At 38.5% G+C, this 14,049-nt stretch overlaps 1 protein-coding gene across 3 annotated transcripts in view; it reads right to left on the bottom strand.

Annotated features, from left to right (window-relative positions):
• The window catches only part of SUMF1 (sulfatase modifying factor 1), a 111,322-nt gene that overhangs the window by 89,080 nt on the left and 8,193 nt on the right, over positions 1 to 14,049 (bottom strand). For all 3 annotated transcript variants that reach the window (XM_047746311.1, XM_047746320.1, XM_047746327.1), the window contains exon 2: positions 1,583 to 1,756. In XM_047746311.1, coding sequence (XP_047602267.1) covers positions 1,583 to 1,756 — 174 coding nt within the window. The remainder of the gene's footprint in view (positions 1 to 1,582; positions 1,757 to 14,049) is intronic.

Genomic DNA, 14,049 nt, shown 5'->3' with positions numbered 1-14,049 from the left:
CCTTGTATATTTTAGGAAATTCCGAAGAAATGTTATGCTGCAAAACCAAATTTGAACACTTTTTTGCTTTCAGCAATTACTTTTTTATTTAAAAGAAAAAAATGTTGTTTTGCAGGCTGGGTCGGGGGAAATAAAACAAGGATTCCAAAAAAAAAAAAAAAAAACAAGGATTCCACAATCTTAAGGCAAAGGCAAAGTCCTTTGGTGAGAGAAAATGGCAAGCCTACAAAACCGTATATTTTATCTTATTCTATTTTATTTTATTTTAAAGATTTTATTTGACAGACAGAGATCACAAGCAGGCAGAGGCAGGCACAGAGAGAGGAAGGGAAGCAGGCTCCCCGCTGAGCAGAGAGCCCGATGCAGGGCTCGATCCCAGGACCCTAGGATCATGACCTGAGCCGAAGGCAGAGGCTTTAACCCACTGAGCCACCCAGGCGCAACCTCTTATTTTATTTTTTAAAGATTTTATTTATTTGACAGAGAGAGATACAGCGAGAGAAGGAACACAAGCAGGGGGAGTGGGAGAGGGAAAAGTAGGCCTCCAGCCGAGCAGGGAGCCCAATGCGGGGCTTGATCCCAGGACCCCAGGATCATGACCCAAGCCAAAGGCAGACGCTCAATGACTGAGCCACCCAGGCACCCCCAAAACAGTATATTTAAGACACTTAGAGAAAGTTTCATAAACTAAAAAGCCCCCTTTTTCTTACTCCCTTTTAGAAGAAACATCCAAAAGAAGAAGAAGGAGGAGGAGGAGGAGGACGACGACGACAACGACGACGAGGAGGAGGAGAAGAAGAAGAAGAAACATCCACTTGCAGAACCTTGCTTTGGGATTCAGTGACAGGAGAATAACTTGGATTGCTACAGGAGAGCTTATGAGTTGTCAGGCATTAAAATAAAACCACAGGAGTGCCTGGGTAGCTGAGTCAGTTGGGTATCTGAATCTTGATTTCAGCTCAGGTCATAATCTCAGAGTCATGAGATCGAGTCCCACATCAGGCTCTGCACTGGGTGTGGAACCTGCTTAAGATTCTCTCGCTCCCTCTCCCTCTCAACCCCCACCAACCACAGGTTCATTCTCTCTCTCACTCTCTCTCTCTCTCTCTAAAACAAAAGAATAAAAGAAAAAAACCACAAAACTGAAAAGCTATACTTCTCCATTTATTGTTTAATGAAATATGTAATGCTTCTTGAACAACCAAAGTGCAATTTTTGGAGAAGGAAAAGTGGCCTTACTTTAGATCCTATCCTCTATGTCAAAAAGCCTAAAAAGGCAGTGGCACTCTCTGGTATATTAAAGCATTGATATTACAGCATAATGGTTAGAAAAGAGACCCTGGCATCTTCACTAGCCAGGCTTGAATCCCAGCTCCACCACTAACCAGCTGGGCAACTCAGGGCAATATCTTTTCTAATCCTCAGTTTGCTACCTGAAAAATAACTGGCCTCCTGGGGCTGCTATGAGAACTGGATAAAATATATATGAGCTGCAGAGCACAGTATTGGGCACATAATAAAAAAAATGGTTAATCAACATTAGAAAAGAACAAGTTCTTCCTTCCCATCCCAACCCTATTACCTCTGTCAAATAGCCAGTTGAGTTCACAAACTTCTCAAATTCAGCATTGCTGACTTCATAGGCATCCATGTAAAAGGCATCGATAGCAACTCTCCTGGCAGGTGCTTCCCCATCTTGCTTTATCTGAGGATCATCTGTGCCCATTGTAAACACTCCGGCGGGGATAAGGACCATCTGCAGTGAAAAGGAAGACGGAGAGTCATGCCGTCACAGCCAAAGTGGACGTGTTTAAATGGCAGAGTGCCTAGCACACAGTAAGCACCAAAAAGTTATTACATACCCACCACAGAAATCACTGCACAATCAGTAAAATCACTCCACATGCCTATGAAAGGGAAGGATTAGTCTCAAAAAGAAATGAGAATTCTTGCTATGCCTGGCTGGCTCAGTTGGAAGAGCATGTGACTCTTGATCTATAGGTCACAAGTTCGAGACCCACATTGTATGTAGAGATAAATAAATATTAAAAAGGAAGGAAGGAAGGAAAGAAGGAAGGGCGGGCTCGCTCCTGGGTGGCTCAATCTGTTAAGCATCTGCCTTTGGCTCAGGTCAAGATCTCGGGCTCCTGGGATCAAGCCCCATATTAGGCTCCCTGCACAGTGAGGAGCCTGCTTCTCCCTCTCCCCCTGCTACTTCCCTTGCTTATGCTCTCTCTTGCTCTCACTCCTGCTCTCTACTAAATAAATAAATAAAATCTTAAAAAAAAAAAAAAAAGAAATGAAAATCCTCTTGGCAAGTAGTTCTTTAGTCCAAACTCTACTTGATACATGCCATGGAAACAGGTCTGGAACAATAGTCACCAAGCTGCTGATGGCTGGAGTACAAAGACAAGGAGAAATTCCACTTTTTTATACATTTGAGTATGTTTTTCCTTTAATATGATCTCATTTCTTGTAATTTCTCATTGAATTACTTTCAAAATCAAATGCAAAAATGCCATATGTAATATTCCTAAAAACCACTGAGTGAATGTGCATCTCCAGTGAAACAGAAAATACTTAAATCACTGAAATAGAATATCTAAAAAGTTTAATAAGGGACCATGTCTTGTCCTTATTATGTCCTTGTCCTTAACTGATTCTTTATTAAAACTCTAACTGCAATTACTTTGCTCCTATATACTGTCTCACATAAACCGTAAACTCTAAGAGACCATTGGATTGCCTTGTTCATGTCTGTATTTCCAGCACTAAACATAGTGCCTAGGATTGCACCAAAAATATTCAGTTAAGAAATGTAGGCCTATGCTCAACATCATGACTCGTTAGGGAAATGTAAGTAAAAACTAAAAAGAGATTCTACTTCATGCCCACTAGCTTGGCTATAACCCAAAACCTGGACAATAACAAGTGTTGACAAGGGATTGGAACCTTCATACATTGCTGGTAAGAATGTAAAATGATGCAGCTGCTTTAGAAAACAGTCTCTTGGTTCTTCAAAAATCTAAATAAAGAGTCACCATATGATACAATTTTACTCCTAGATATATATCCAAGATAAATGAAAACAAACATCCATGAAAAAAACTTCTTCAAATCTTCATAGCAGTAATATTCAGAAGAGTCAAAAAGTGGAAACTCAAAAGTCCATCAAATGACAGATAAACAAAATGTGGTATATCTACTAAATGAAATATTATTCAGCCATAAAAAGGAATGAAATACCAATACATATTACAATATGGATGAACTTTGAAAACATTATGCTAAGTGAAATAATCTACTCATAAAAGGCCACATATTGTATGAGTCCATTCATATGAAATGCCCAGAACAGATTAATCCAAGGAGACATAAAGTAGATTAGTGGTTGCCAGGGTTGGGGGGGGGGGAAAATGGGGAATGACTGCTAATGGATATAGGGTTTTGGGGGCGGGTGATGGAATGTTCTAGAATTACTGATGATGGTTGTGAAACCTTGTGAATGAGCTGGGAAACACTGAATTGTTCAAGTTATAAGGGTGAATTTTATGTTATGTCATTCTATCTTAATTTTTTTTTTTTAAAGAACACAATCATACTATCTGCAGACACAGTATCTTACTTCCTAATCAGCTGAGTGAAAAATCAATTCATCGACCTCCCAGCAGCATAAGAATTGTGAAGCCTCTAATCTATAAAATAAGGGTTCAAATTGAGGAAGGAAAAAAAAAGGAAGCCAAAGAGAGATAACTTGTTGGAATAAAAAGAAAGAATGTGACTTAGCAATAACAGCAGAAGACCCAGAAAACAAGATTAAGAGAAACAGAAAGTAACAATCAACAATCACTGATTCCTACTATTTCCATTGACTTCCGTTCCTAGTGGCTGTCTTTAATTCTGTGCATAGATTTCCCAATGAAAATGGAGCTCTTTTTCTATGACATATGGGTAATAAATGTCTTATTATTTGTTCAATGTATTACTATTACTCTAAGAAATCATGCTTGACTACTCCTGTTCCCTAATCCCAGCATTACAGAGGTCACTCCATCTTACTGGATCTCTCCCCTCCTTCTATTCCCAGAAACCTGCGAGGGCCTCACAACCAGTCACCCTGTCTCCAGTCTCATCCTTTCACATCCCTCCTTGCTCCTCTGTAAGCCATTTATCTTCTATTCAGTCATTCATTCAACAAATATTTAAGTACCTACAGAACCTTCTAAAATGTCAGCCCTTGGTATCCAATGTAACTTATTACAGTTCTGTTTTTAACAGAAAAAGATTGGCAATAAACTAAATGCCCATCAGTAGTGGAAAGGTTAAATAAATTGTGGGCTATCCATACGACAGAAAATTAAACAGCCACAAGAAAGGGAAATTTATGACATTTATAAAAATAGAGTAAATATAGTAGATTAAACACTTATAAAAGCTAGTATGAAGGTTCAAAGACAAAAGTAGTGAAAACAACTCATTACAAGAATTAGTTAAGGGATAAGTTAGATGAAAAGATATATAAAGAAATATCAAAAACATGAAACATGGCAGCAGGGAGTAAAAATATTAAGCCTTAGAATGCAACCAAACCTAAATTATCTACATAAAAGTGGGCCATTATAGATATAAGATGTTATGTGTAAACCTCATGGTAATCACAAAGGGAAAACCTATAGTAAATATACAAAGGATAAAGGAAAAGGAATATAAGCATACCACTAAAAAAAAGCCATCAAATCACAAAGAAGGAGAGCAAGAGAACAAAAGACGAACAGAAAGACATAACCAAAAATGCCAGAAAATGGTGAACAAAATGGCAGTAAGTACATACCTATCAATAATTATTTGAAATGTAAATGGAGTGCCCCAATCAAAAGACATAGAGTGGCTGAATAAATTAAAAACAAGACCCATCTCTATGCAGTCTACAAGACACTAACCTGAAATATAAGGACACACAGAGACTAAAAGTGAAGGGAAGGAGAAAGATACTCCATGAAAATGGAAACTAATAGGAAGCTGGAGTAGCTATACTTATATCAGACAAAACCAACTTTAAAATAGAGACTACAAGGGCGCCTGGGTGGCTCAGAGGGTTAAACCTCTGCCTTTGGCTCAGGTCATGATCTCAAGGTCCTGGGATGGAGAACCACGTCGGACTCTCTGCTCAGTGGGGAGCCTACTTCTCTCTCTCTGCCTGCCTCTCTGCCTACTTCTGATCTCTGTCTGTCAAACAAATAAATAAAATCTTTAAAAAAAATTTTAAAAATTTAAAAAATTAAATAGAGACAACAATAAAAACAAGGAGAACTACATAAGATAAAGGGACCAACCCCAACAAAAGGATTTAACATTTGGAAAATTTATGTAGCCAATATAGGAGCACGTAAATAAATAAACCAATATTAACAGACCTAGAGGGAAAAACAGACAGCAGCACAATAATAACTGGGACTTCATATCCATTTACATCAATGGATAGATCACCCAGACAGAAAATCAACAAGGAAAGAGCAAACCTTAAACATGTTAGACCAATGAACCCACCCAAAGCAAAAGAATACATATTCTTCTGAAGGGCACACGCAACAGTCTCCAGGGCAGAAATCCCATGTTAGGAACCACAAAACATGTCTTAACAAATTTAAGAGGACTGAAATCATATCAAGCATCTTTTCCAAGCACAAATGATATGAAAACTAGAAGTCAATTCCACAAAGAAAACAGGAAAATTCACAGATAGAGGAAAATTAAACAACTTGCCACCAACCAATCAAGAATATCAAAGAAATTTTAAAAAAATTTAATACAATGAGACAAAAATGGAAATCAAAAATCAAATTTATGGGATGCAGCAAAGAAATTCTAAGAGAAATTCAGAGCATTAAACACCTATCTTAAGAAACTGGTTCTCTGAAAAGATAAAAATGATAATCTTTAGCTAAGTCTTACCAAGAAAAAAGAGAGCGTAGTCAAATAAACAAAATCAGAAATGAAAGAAGAGATTTTAGAAGTGATGCCATTTAAATAAAAGAGATCATAAGAAACCATGATGAGGGAGCGCCTGGGTGGCTCAGAGGGTTGGGCCTTTGCCTTCGGCTCAGGTCCTGATCTCAGGGTCCTGGGATCAAGCCCCCGCATCGGGCTCTCTGCTTGGCGGGGAGCCTGTTTCCCCCTCTCTCTTTGCCTGCCTCTCTGCCTACTTGTGATCTCTCTGTCAAATAATAAATAAAATCTTAAAAAAAAAAAAATGAAAGAAACCATGATGAATAATTATATGCCAAAAAATCGGCATTTTTTGCCAACCAAGCCTATAGACAACCTAAAAGAAACAAAAATTTCTAGCAACATACAACCTACCAGACTGAATCATGAAGAAACAGAAACTCTGAACAGACTGATTACTACTAAAGAAATGGAATTGGTAATCAAATACTTCCCAAAAAAAACAAAAATCCAGAACCAGAAGCCTTTCATTGGTGAATTCTACCAAACATTCAAAGAAGGATTATAACCAATTCTTCTCAAACACTTCCAAAAAACTGAAGGAGGGAGTGCTTCCAAACTCATTTTATAAGGCCAGCATTATCCTAACACTGAAAGCAGACAGGATGCTGCAAGAATAAGAAAGTATAGGCCAATACCTGTGATGAACATAGACACGACAATAATAGCAACTGAATTCAACAATACATAAAAGGATTACAATACCATGATCAGGTGGGATTTATTCCTGGGAATGAAGTCTGGTTCCAGTACCCACAAATCAGCCAATGTGATACACAAACATTAACAAAATGTATGATAAAAACCATATGATCACCTCAATAGCTACCAAAAAGCATCTGACAAAACTCAACATCCACTTATGATAAAAACTCTCAATAAACTGGGTAGAGACAGAATGTACCTCAACATAATAAAGGCCATATATGTCAAGTCTACAGCTAACATCATACTCGATGGTAAAAAGCTAAAAGCTTTTCCTTTGAGATCAGGAATAAGACAAGGATCCCCATTTTTGCCAACTTTTATTCAATTTAATACTGGAGCTTTATCCACAGAGTAATTAGATGAGAAAAAGAAATAGAAGACATCCAAATTGTAAAGGAAGAAGTAAAAAATGTCACTGTGTGCAGATGACGTATATAGAAAACCACAAAGACACCACCAAAAAACTGTTAAATTAATCAATACCCAAAAAAAAGCTGTTACATTTCTATACATTAATAACCAACCATCGAAATACAAATTAAAACAATCTCATTTATGATTCCATCAAAAATAATAAAATATCTAGCAATAAATTTAACCAAGGAGGTGAAAGACCTGTATACGTAAAACACGACATTAAGGAAAGAAACTGAAGACAACACAAATCACTAGCAGATATGTCATGCTCCTAGATTGGAAGAATTAATTTTTTTTTTTTTTAAGATTTATTTATTTATTTGACAGACAGAGATCACAAGCAGGCAGAGAGGCAGGCAGAGAGAGAGAGGAGGAAGCAGGCTCCCTGCTGAGCAGAGAGCCCGATTCGGGGCTCGATCCCAGGACCCTGGGATCATGACCTGAGCCGAAGGCAGAGGCTTTAACCCACTGAGCCACCCAGGCGCCCCGGAAGAATTAATATTTTTAAAGCATCCTTATGAATCCGATGCAATTCCTATCAAAATTCCACTGGCATTTTTCACAGAAATAGAAGAAACAGCCCTAAAATTTGTATGGAACCAAAAAGACCCTGAGCAGCCAAAGCCATCCTGAGAAAAACAAGCCTATAGACATTATGCTCCCTGATTTCAAATAATATTACAAAGCCACAGCAATGTAAATAGTATGGCACTGGCATAAAAACAAACAATGAAACAGAATAGTGGGCCCAGAAATAAATCCATGCACACATGGTCAATAAGTTTGCAACAGAAAGGCCAAGAATACCAAATGGAAAGAACAGTCTCTTCAACAAATAGTGTTGGAAAACTGGACAGCCACACTCAAAAGAATGAAACTAAACCACTATCTTACACCATACACAAAAATTAACTCAAAATGGGTTAAAGACAATCTGAGGGTTTTGAAGGGGCGGGCGGTGGGAGGTTGGGGGAGCCAGGTGGTGGGTATTGAGGAGGGCAGTATTGCATGGAGCACTGGGTGTGGTGCAAAAACAATGAATTCTGTTACGCTGAAAAGAAATTTTTTAAAAATGGATTAAAGACTTGAACATAAGACCTGAAATCATAAAATCTCATAAGCAGTAAGCTCCTTAACACAGGCGCTGGTGATGATATTTTGAACCCAACACCAAAAGTAACAAAATAAAAAAAAATGAGCAAATGGGGCTATACCAAACTAAAAATCTTCTATACAGCAAAGGAAACTATCATCAAAATAAAAAGGCAACCTAAGGAATGGTAGACATTTTTTGCAAATCATGTCTCTGATGAGGAGTTAATATTCACAATATGCAAATTAAAGGTTAATAATATTAAAAGTTAATATTCACAGAAATGCAAATCAAAACCACAATGAGATAGCACCTCACACCTGTCAGAATGGCTATTATCAATATGCCCCAAATCTGTTACAGTGGCTACTGTCAATAAAACAAGAAGTAACAAGTGTTGGCAAGAATGTGGTTAAGAGAAACCCATGTGTACTGTTCGTGGAAATGTAAATTAGTGCAACCACAATGGAATACAGTATGGAGGCGCCTCAAAAAGTTAAAAAATATTATTTAAAAAACTACCACATAATTCAGCAATTTCACTTCTGGGTACTTACCCAAAGATAACTAAAACACTAGTACAAAACACTAGTACATTAGTACAAAAACACTAGTGCAAAACACTAGTCTTTTTTTTTAAGTTTTTTTTTTTTTTAATTTAACAGAGAGATTACAAGTAGGCAGAGAGGCACCAGAGGGGGGGGGGAAGCAGGCTTCCTGCTGAGCAGAGAGCCCGATGTGGGGCTCGATCCGAGGACCCTCAGATCATGACCTGAGCCGAAGGCAGAGGCTTAACCCACTGAGCCACCCAGATGCCCCACAAAACACTAGTCTTACACTAGCACCTCAATGTTCAATGTAGCACTACTGACAACAGCCAAGCCATGAAAACATCCTAAGTGTCCATGAATGGATGAACAAATTGTGGTGTGGGGATGCCTGGGTGGCTCAGTTGGTTAAGTGTCTGCCTTCAGCTCAGGTTATGATCCTGGGGTCCTGGAATAGAGCCCTGTGTTGGGCTCCCTGAACAGCAGGGAGTCTGCTTCTCCCTTTCCCTCTGCCCCTCCCCACCTCATGCTCTCTCCCTCTAATAAATAAAATATTTTTTTTAATTGCGGTACGTATGTAAGTATGTATGTATGTGTGTATAATTTTTGTCCTTTTAAATCATATGCATCATAGATATGTCATTCAATCATAAAAAAGAATGAAGTCTTGCCATTTACAACATGGATGGACTTTGAGGGCATTATGCTAAGTAAAGTAAGTCAGAGAAAGACAAACAACATAGATCTCTGTTCTATGTGGATTCTAAACAAACAAAAACCAAGCTCATAGATACAAAGAATAGATTAGTGGTTGCCTCAGGCAGGGGTGGGGGAGAGGAAGAGGTTAAAAAAAAAAAAAGGGTGACTCGGTTAAGCGGCTGCCTTTGGTTCAGGTCATGATCCCAGAGTCCTAGGATTGAGTCCCACATCTGGCTCCTTGCTCAGCAGGGAGCCTGCTTCTCCCCTACCTGCCGCTTCCCCTCTCTCTGTGTCAAAGAAATAAATAAAGTCTTAAAAATTTTTTTTAAAAAACTGGTCAATTATATATTAAAAGAAATTTTTTTAATAAAAATATTTTTTTAAAAGACTGGTCAGCTCCAGAAGGCATGGCTTTTATTTCTCTAAAATATACCACGTATTGATGTCAGTTCTATAAGGAATCAGGTGGAGAACCGAGTTAACCAGTACAATATTCAAATTTATTCTATGATGTTTTTTAGTGCATCTTACAGATCACTGCTTGGACAATTCAGAGCATAAGGCTGTTTTGTTATTGTTCTTGTTTAGGAGGAGAATGGAAACAACTTTACTACACCATCTAAAACCTAAAATCTTTTTTAGTTATAACAAATATTTTAAAAAGTGTTAAATATATTGCTTAATAAACTGTAAGCTAAAGATCCTTATAACCCCCCCTCCATGAAAATATCTTGCTAGTCACTCCAAAAGCTCTTCCTATGCCCATCTTGAACACAAATCCTCCCCCTCACCACAGAGAAAAACCACTGTCCCAACTTCTAACTTATTTTTAAGATATAATTGATTATAAGACATTATATTAGTTCCAGGTATACAACATAATTCAATATCTATATATTATGAAATGATCAACACAAGCCTAGTCAACATTCACTACCACAGTTAAACTGTTTTCTTGTGATAAGAACTTTTTTTATTATTAACATAAATCGTATTATTTGTTTCAGGGGTACAGGTCCATGATTCATCAGTCTTACACAATGCAAAGTGCTCACCACCACACATACCCTCCCCAATGCTGTGATAAGAACTTTTAAGGTCTCTTTTAGCAACTTTCAAATACACAATATAATATTATTAACTACAGTCACCATACTGTACTATCCTGACTTTTATATATTATTACCTTATTTGCACTTTTATTTAACTATGTATCCCTAAACATTATAGTTTATTTTATCCTTTCAGTGTTCCAATATTCATTGTTTATGCACCACACCCAGTGCTCCATGCAATACGTGCCCTCCATAATACCTACCACCAGGCTCACCTAATCCCCCATCCCCTCCCCTCAAAACCCTGTTTGTTTCTCAGAGTCCACAGTCTCTCATGCTTCATCTCTGCTTCCAATTTCCCCCAACTCACATTTCCTTTCCTTCTCCCAATGTCATTATAGTTGTTATGGTTTTTCTTTTTTGTAAATATGGCATTTAAGAATCTAAATCTATAGGTTCCCCCATTACCTCTTTTTTCCCTTGCAATTTATTTGTTGAAGAAACTGGGTCATTTGTCCAAGAGAGAATCCCACAGTCAAGATTTTTGTTAACTGAAACTTTATAATGTAGTTTACTTATCATTATCCCCTGTCCTCTGTACCTCCTGAAAATTGATAGCTGAATCTGGAGGCTTTATCAGATTCAGGTTTGGTTTGGGGGGAGTAAGGCTCCTCTGTAGATGGGCTTGTCTTCCTCATCAAGAAGCACGGAAAGTATGGGTTACTTTCTTTTCTGATGCTAGCAGCCATCGAAGTTCAATTCATCATGGGTTGCAAAATGATATTCCAAGTCTATCACATCTTCATTTATTGCTGAAATGCTTCTATAGAGAAACTTCTCCTACTCAGTTATTTAGCTACTCAGTGGTATATTCATGGGAAAGGCAAGATAAATTCTTGACTCCTTCCCCTTATTTACCAGCTTTCAAAATAAAGAGCCAGTTCCCAAGAATAATCCCAAGATGACGAAAACAAACAAAAAATAAAAATAAAACTGGGAAAGGGGTCAGGCTGTGCACTATCTCCATATCTGGCAAAACACTGGATCTGCAAATAGTGTTACCAAAACCAAAGGAAAGGTATTAAAACAAGGTAGGGTCTGATGAGACTATTCTTACTAGAACAATGCTGCCCTTCATAATCCCCAGTCACTGTGGTCGTTAACCAGTATCAGGACTCCCAGAATTCCATAAGCCCTCAAGATCTTTCCAACAAGTCATAATATGCTTGAGTTAGCAAGAAGGAATTCATGGTAGTTGCCTTCAGTCCACTCCATTTGATGCAGCATTCAGAATTCACAGCAGGGGGAACTAGCATCAGAAGCAGATAAATCAGGGGACAGAGCCTGTGTACGTTACCAGAAATGCCAGTGATTGGAAAATTTCTGCTTTTATGATATAACCAATTCCATGTCTGGATTTAACCAAATCTTGAAAATCTCTTTCCAGTATTATGCTAAATCTTCTTCACCATCACACATTAATCAATAAGAGATTATAAACTAAAATAGATCACTTGTGACTTGTGCAAATAGATTTCACTGAACTTCTGGAGGTAGAAACCAAACTACAAAGAGTTGGAGTGAGAAGGGGAAGTGGAGGGTAGTTGGTGAACAGGAGAGAAATGACCTGCTAATTTGAGGGACTGGCCGATCTCAGAGAATGTTTTATTTTTTTAGAGAGAGCACGAGTGGGGAGGGTAAAGGAAGGGAGGGGAGAGAATTTTAAGCACGCGCCACACCCAGCACGGAGGCCCACGGGGCTAGATTCACAACCTGAGATCACGACCTGAGCCAAATCAAGAGTCAGAGGCTCAACCAACGGGATCCACCCAGAAGCCCTTCAGAGAATGTTTTAGAAGGCAGGTGGAACCCAGTGTATTTTTTGATGAATTGGGGGGAGGGGGATTAAGCAGCCATAAGAAAGGAAAAAGACTGAAAACGAGAAAAAAAAGACAACTTGTTTGGGGCGCCTGGGTGGCTCAGTGGGTGAGCCTCTGAGCTGAGCCTCTGCCTCTGGCTCAGGGCGGTGATCCCAGGGTTTTAGGATTGAGCCCGGCATTGGGCTCTCTGCTCAGCGGGGAGCCTGCTTCCTCCTCTCTCTCTCTCTCTCTCTGCCTGCCTCTCTGCCTACTGTGATCTCTGTCAAATAATAAATAAAATCTTTAAAAAGAAAGAAAAGAAAAAAGACACTTGTAATAAATTAACATGGGAGAGAGTTGCCAAGACAAAGAGCTAAAGGGACCAAAGCAAGGTGTACCATAGTAAGCAAGGCAGGCTATCATTTGTGTGAAAAGGAGGTGGAGGAAGAATACAGATTCACCTATTTTTGTATTTGCTTCTATTTGCAGAACAGAGCTCTGGGAAGACATATAGGAAACTCGTGTAGTGGTTATTTGAGGGGAAGGCTATCAGGTAAATAAAAATTTTTCACTATACACCTTTCTATAATTTTTTCTAAACCATATAAGGTTACTATCTGTTCAAAAAATAAACAGCAAAATAAAGTGTCAATCTGATCATACCACTTACCTACTTAGATTCCTTAGGCATCCCTGTCACCTTTCAGGGTAAAATAAAATATCTAACCATCAAAGCCTAATCTCTCACCGTCTCCCTCACCACATGGTCCACCTACACTTTGTCTGTAAATAATCAATATTCAAGATCCCCTCTCCCAGGCCTTTACTGCCTGCATGTCTGTCCTCTGGCTGGATCATATGCCCCTCAGGTGGGTTCCTCTAATAAATACCTCTATCCATCCTAACATGACGCACACGTATTTTAATGATGGGTTTTCACTTCCTTAGATCCTAGGCTCTTTGGGAATCACAAATTGAGTTTTCATTTCTATATTCCCAAGACTTGGCATGGTGCATAGTTCAGCGTAGACACTAAAAAAAAATAAAATAAAATAAAAAAATAAAAAAACACTATTGACTGAATGAATGATATCACGAATATGATGAGAAATTTGCCACGTGAGTTATTCGTAATTGCAAAAATTCTTATTCTAACAGTCCCAGACATGGAGAGCATGTTTGCATTGTAGTGAAACCTGTTTAAAAGACTCTGTGCAAGGACTAAACTAGGTTCACACATTATTCTGATTATCCTCCAAATGTCTGAGACACAGGGTTCCTCAGTCCTTAGAAGTCAGAATTTTAAGCAGCTCTGCAGAGAAGCAGAAACATAGAAGACTTCAGACAAAAGCTTCAAGTGTAGTTTTAACATGATTATGAAAATGATCTAATCCAAGGTTTCATAAAGGACTTAAAGCTAAAAAAAGCTTGCCGGCAGCAGACAAGTAGGTCCTACTCTGAGAACAGGTGTTCAGCCCTTGGCATAAAGAGAAGACACACAGGAAACTGTGCCCATTGTGCCTAATGAAGTTTTACAATCGCCTCATTTTTTTCATCCTCTTCTCCCTCAAGGTGAGTACTAGCAATGCTAATACCATCACAACTTCCACTGTGAACTCCGGGCCTACGTTTTTTTCCCTTCTTCTTCTTTCCTTACCCGTCAG

This window comes from Lutra lutra, chromosome 1 (assembly GCF_902655055.1).
Source record: "Lutra lutra chromosome 1, mLutLut1.2, whole genome shotgun sequence".
NCBI classification, from domain to species: domain Eukaryota; kingdom Metazoa; phylum Chordata; class Mammalia; order Carnivora; family Mustelidae; genus Lutra; species Lutra lutra.
The sequence above is the reverse complement of the archived record's forward strand: the minus strand, read 5'-3'. Positions and strand labels throughout refer to the sequence as shown.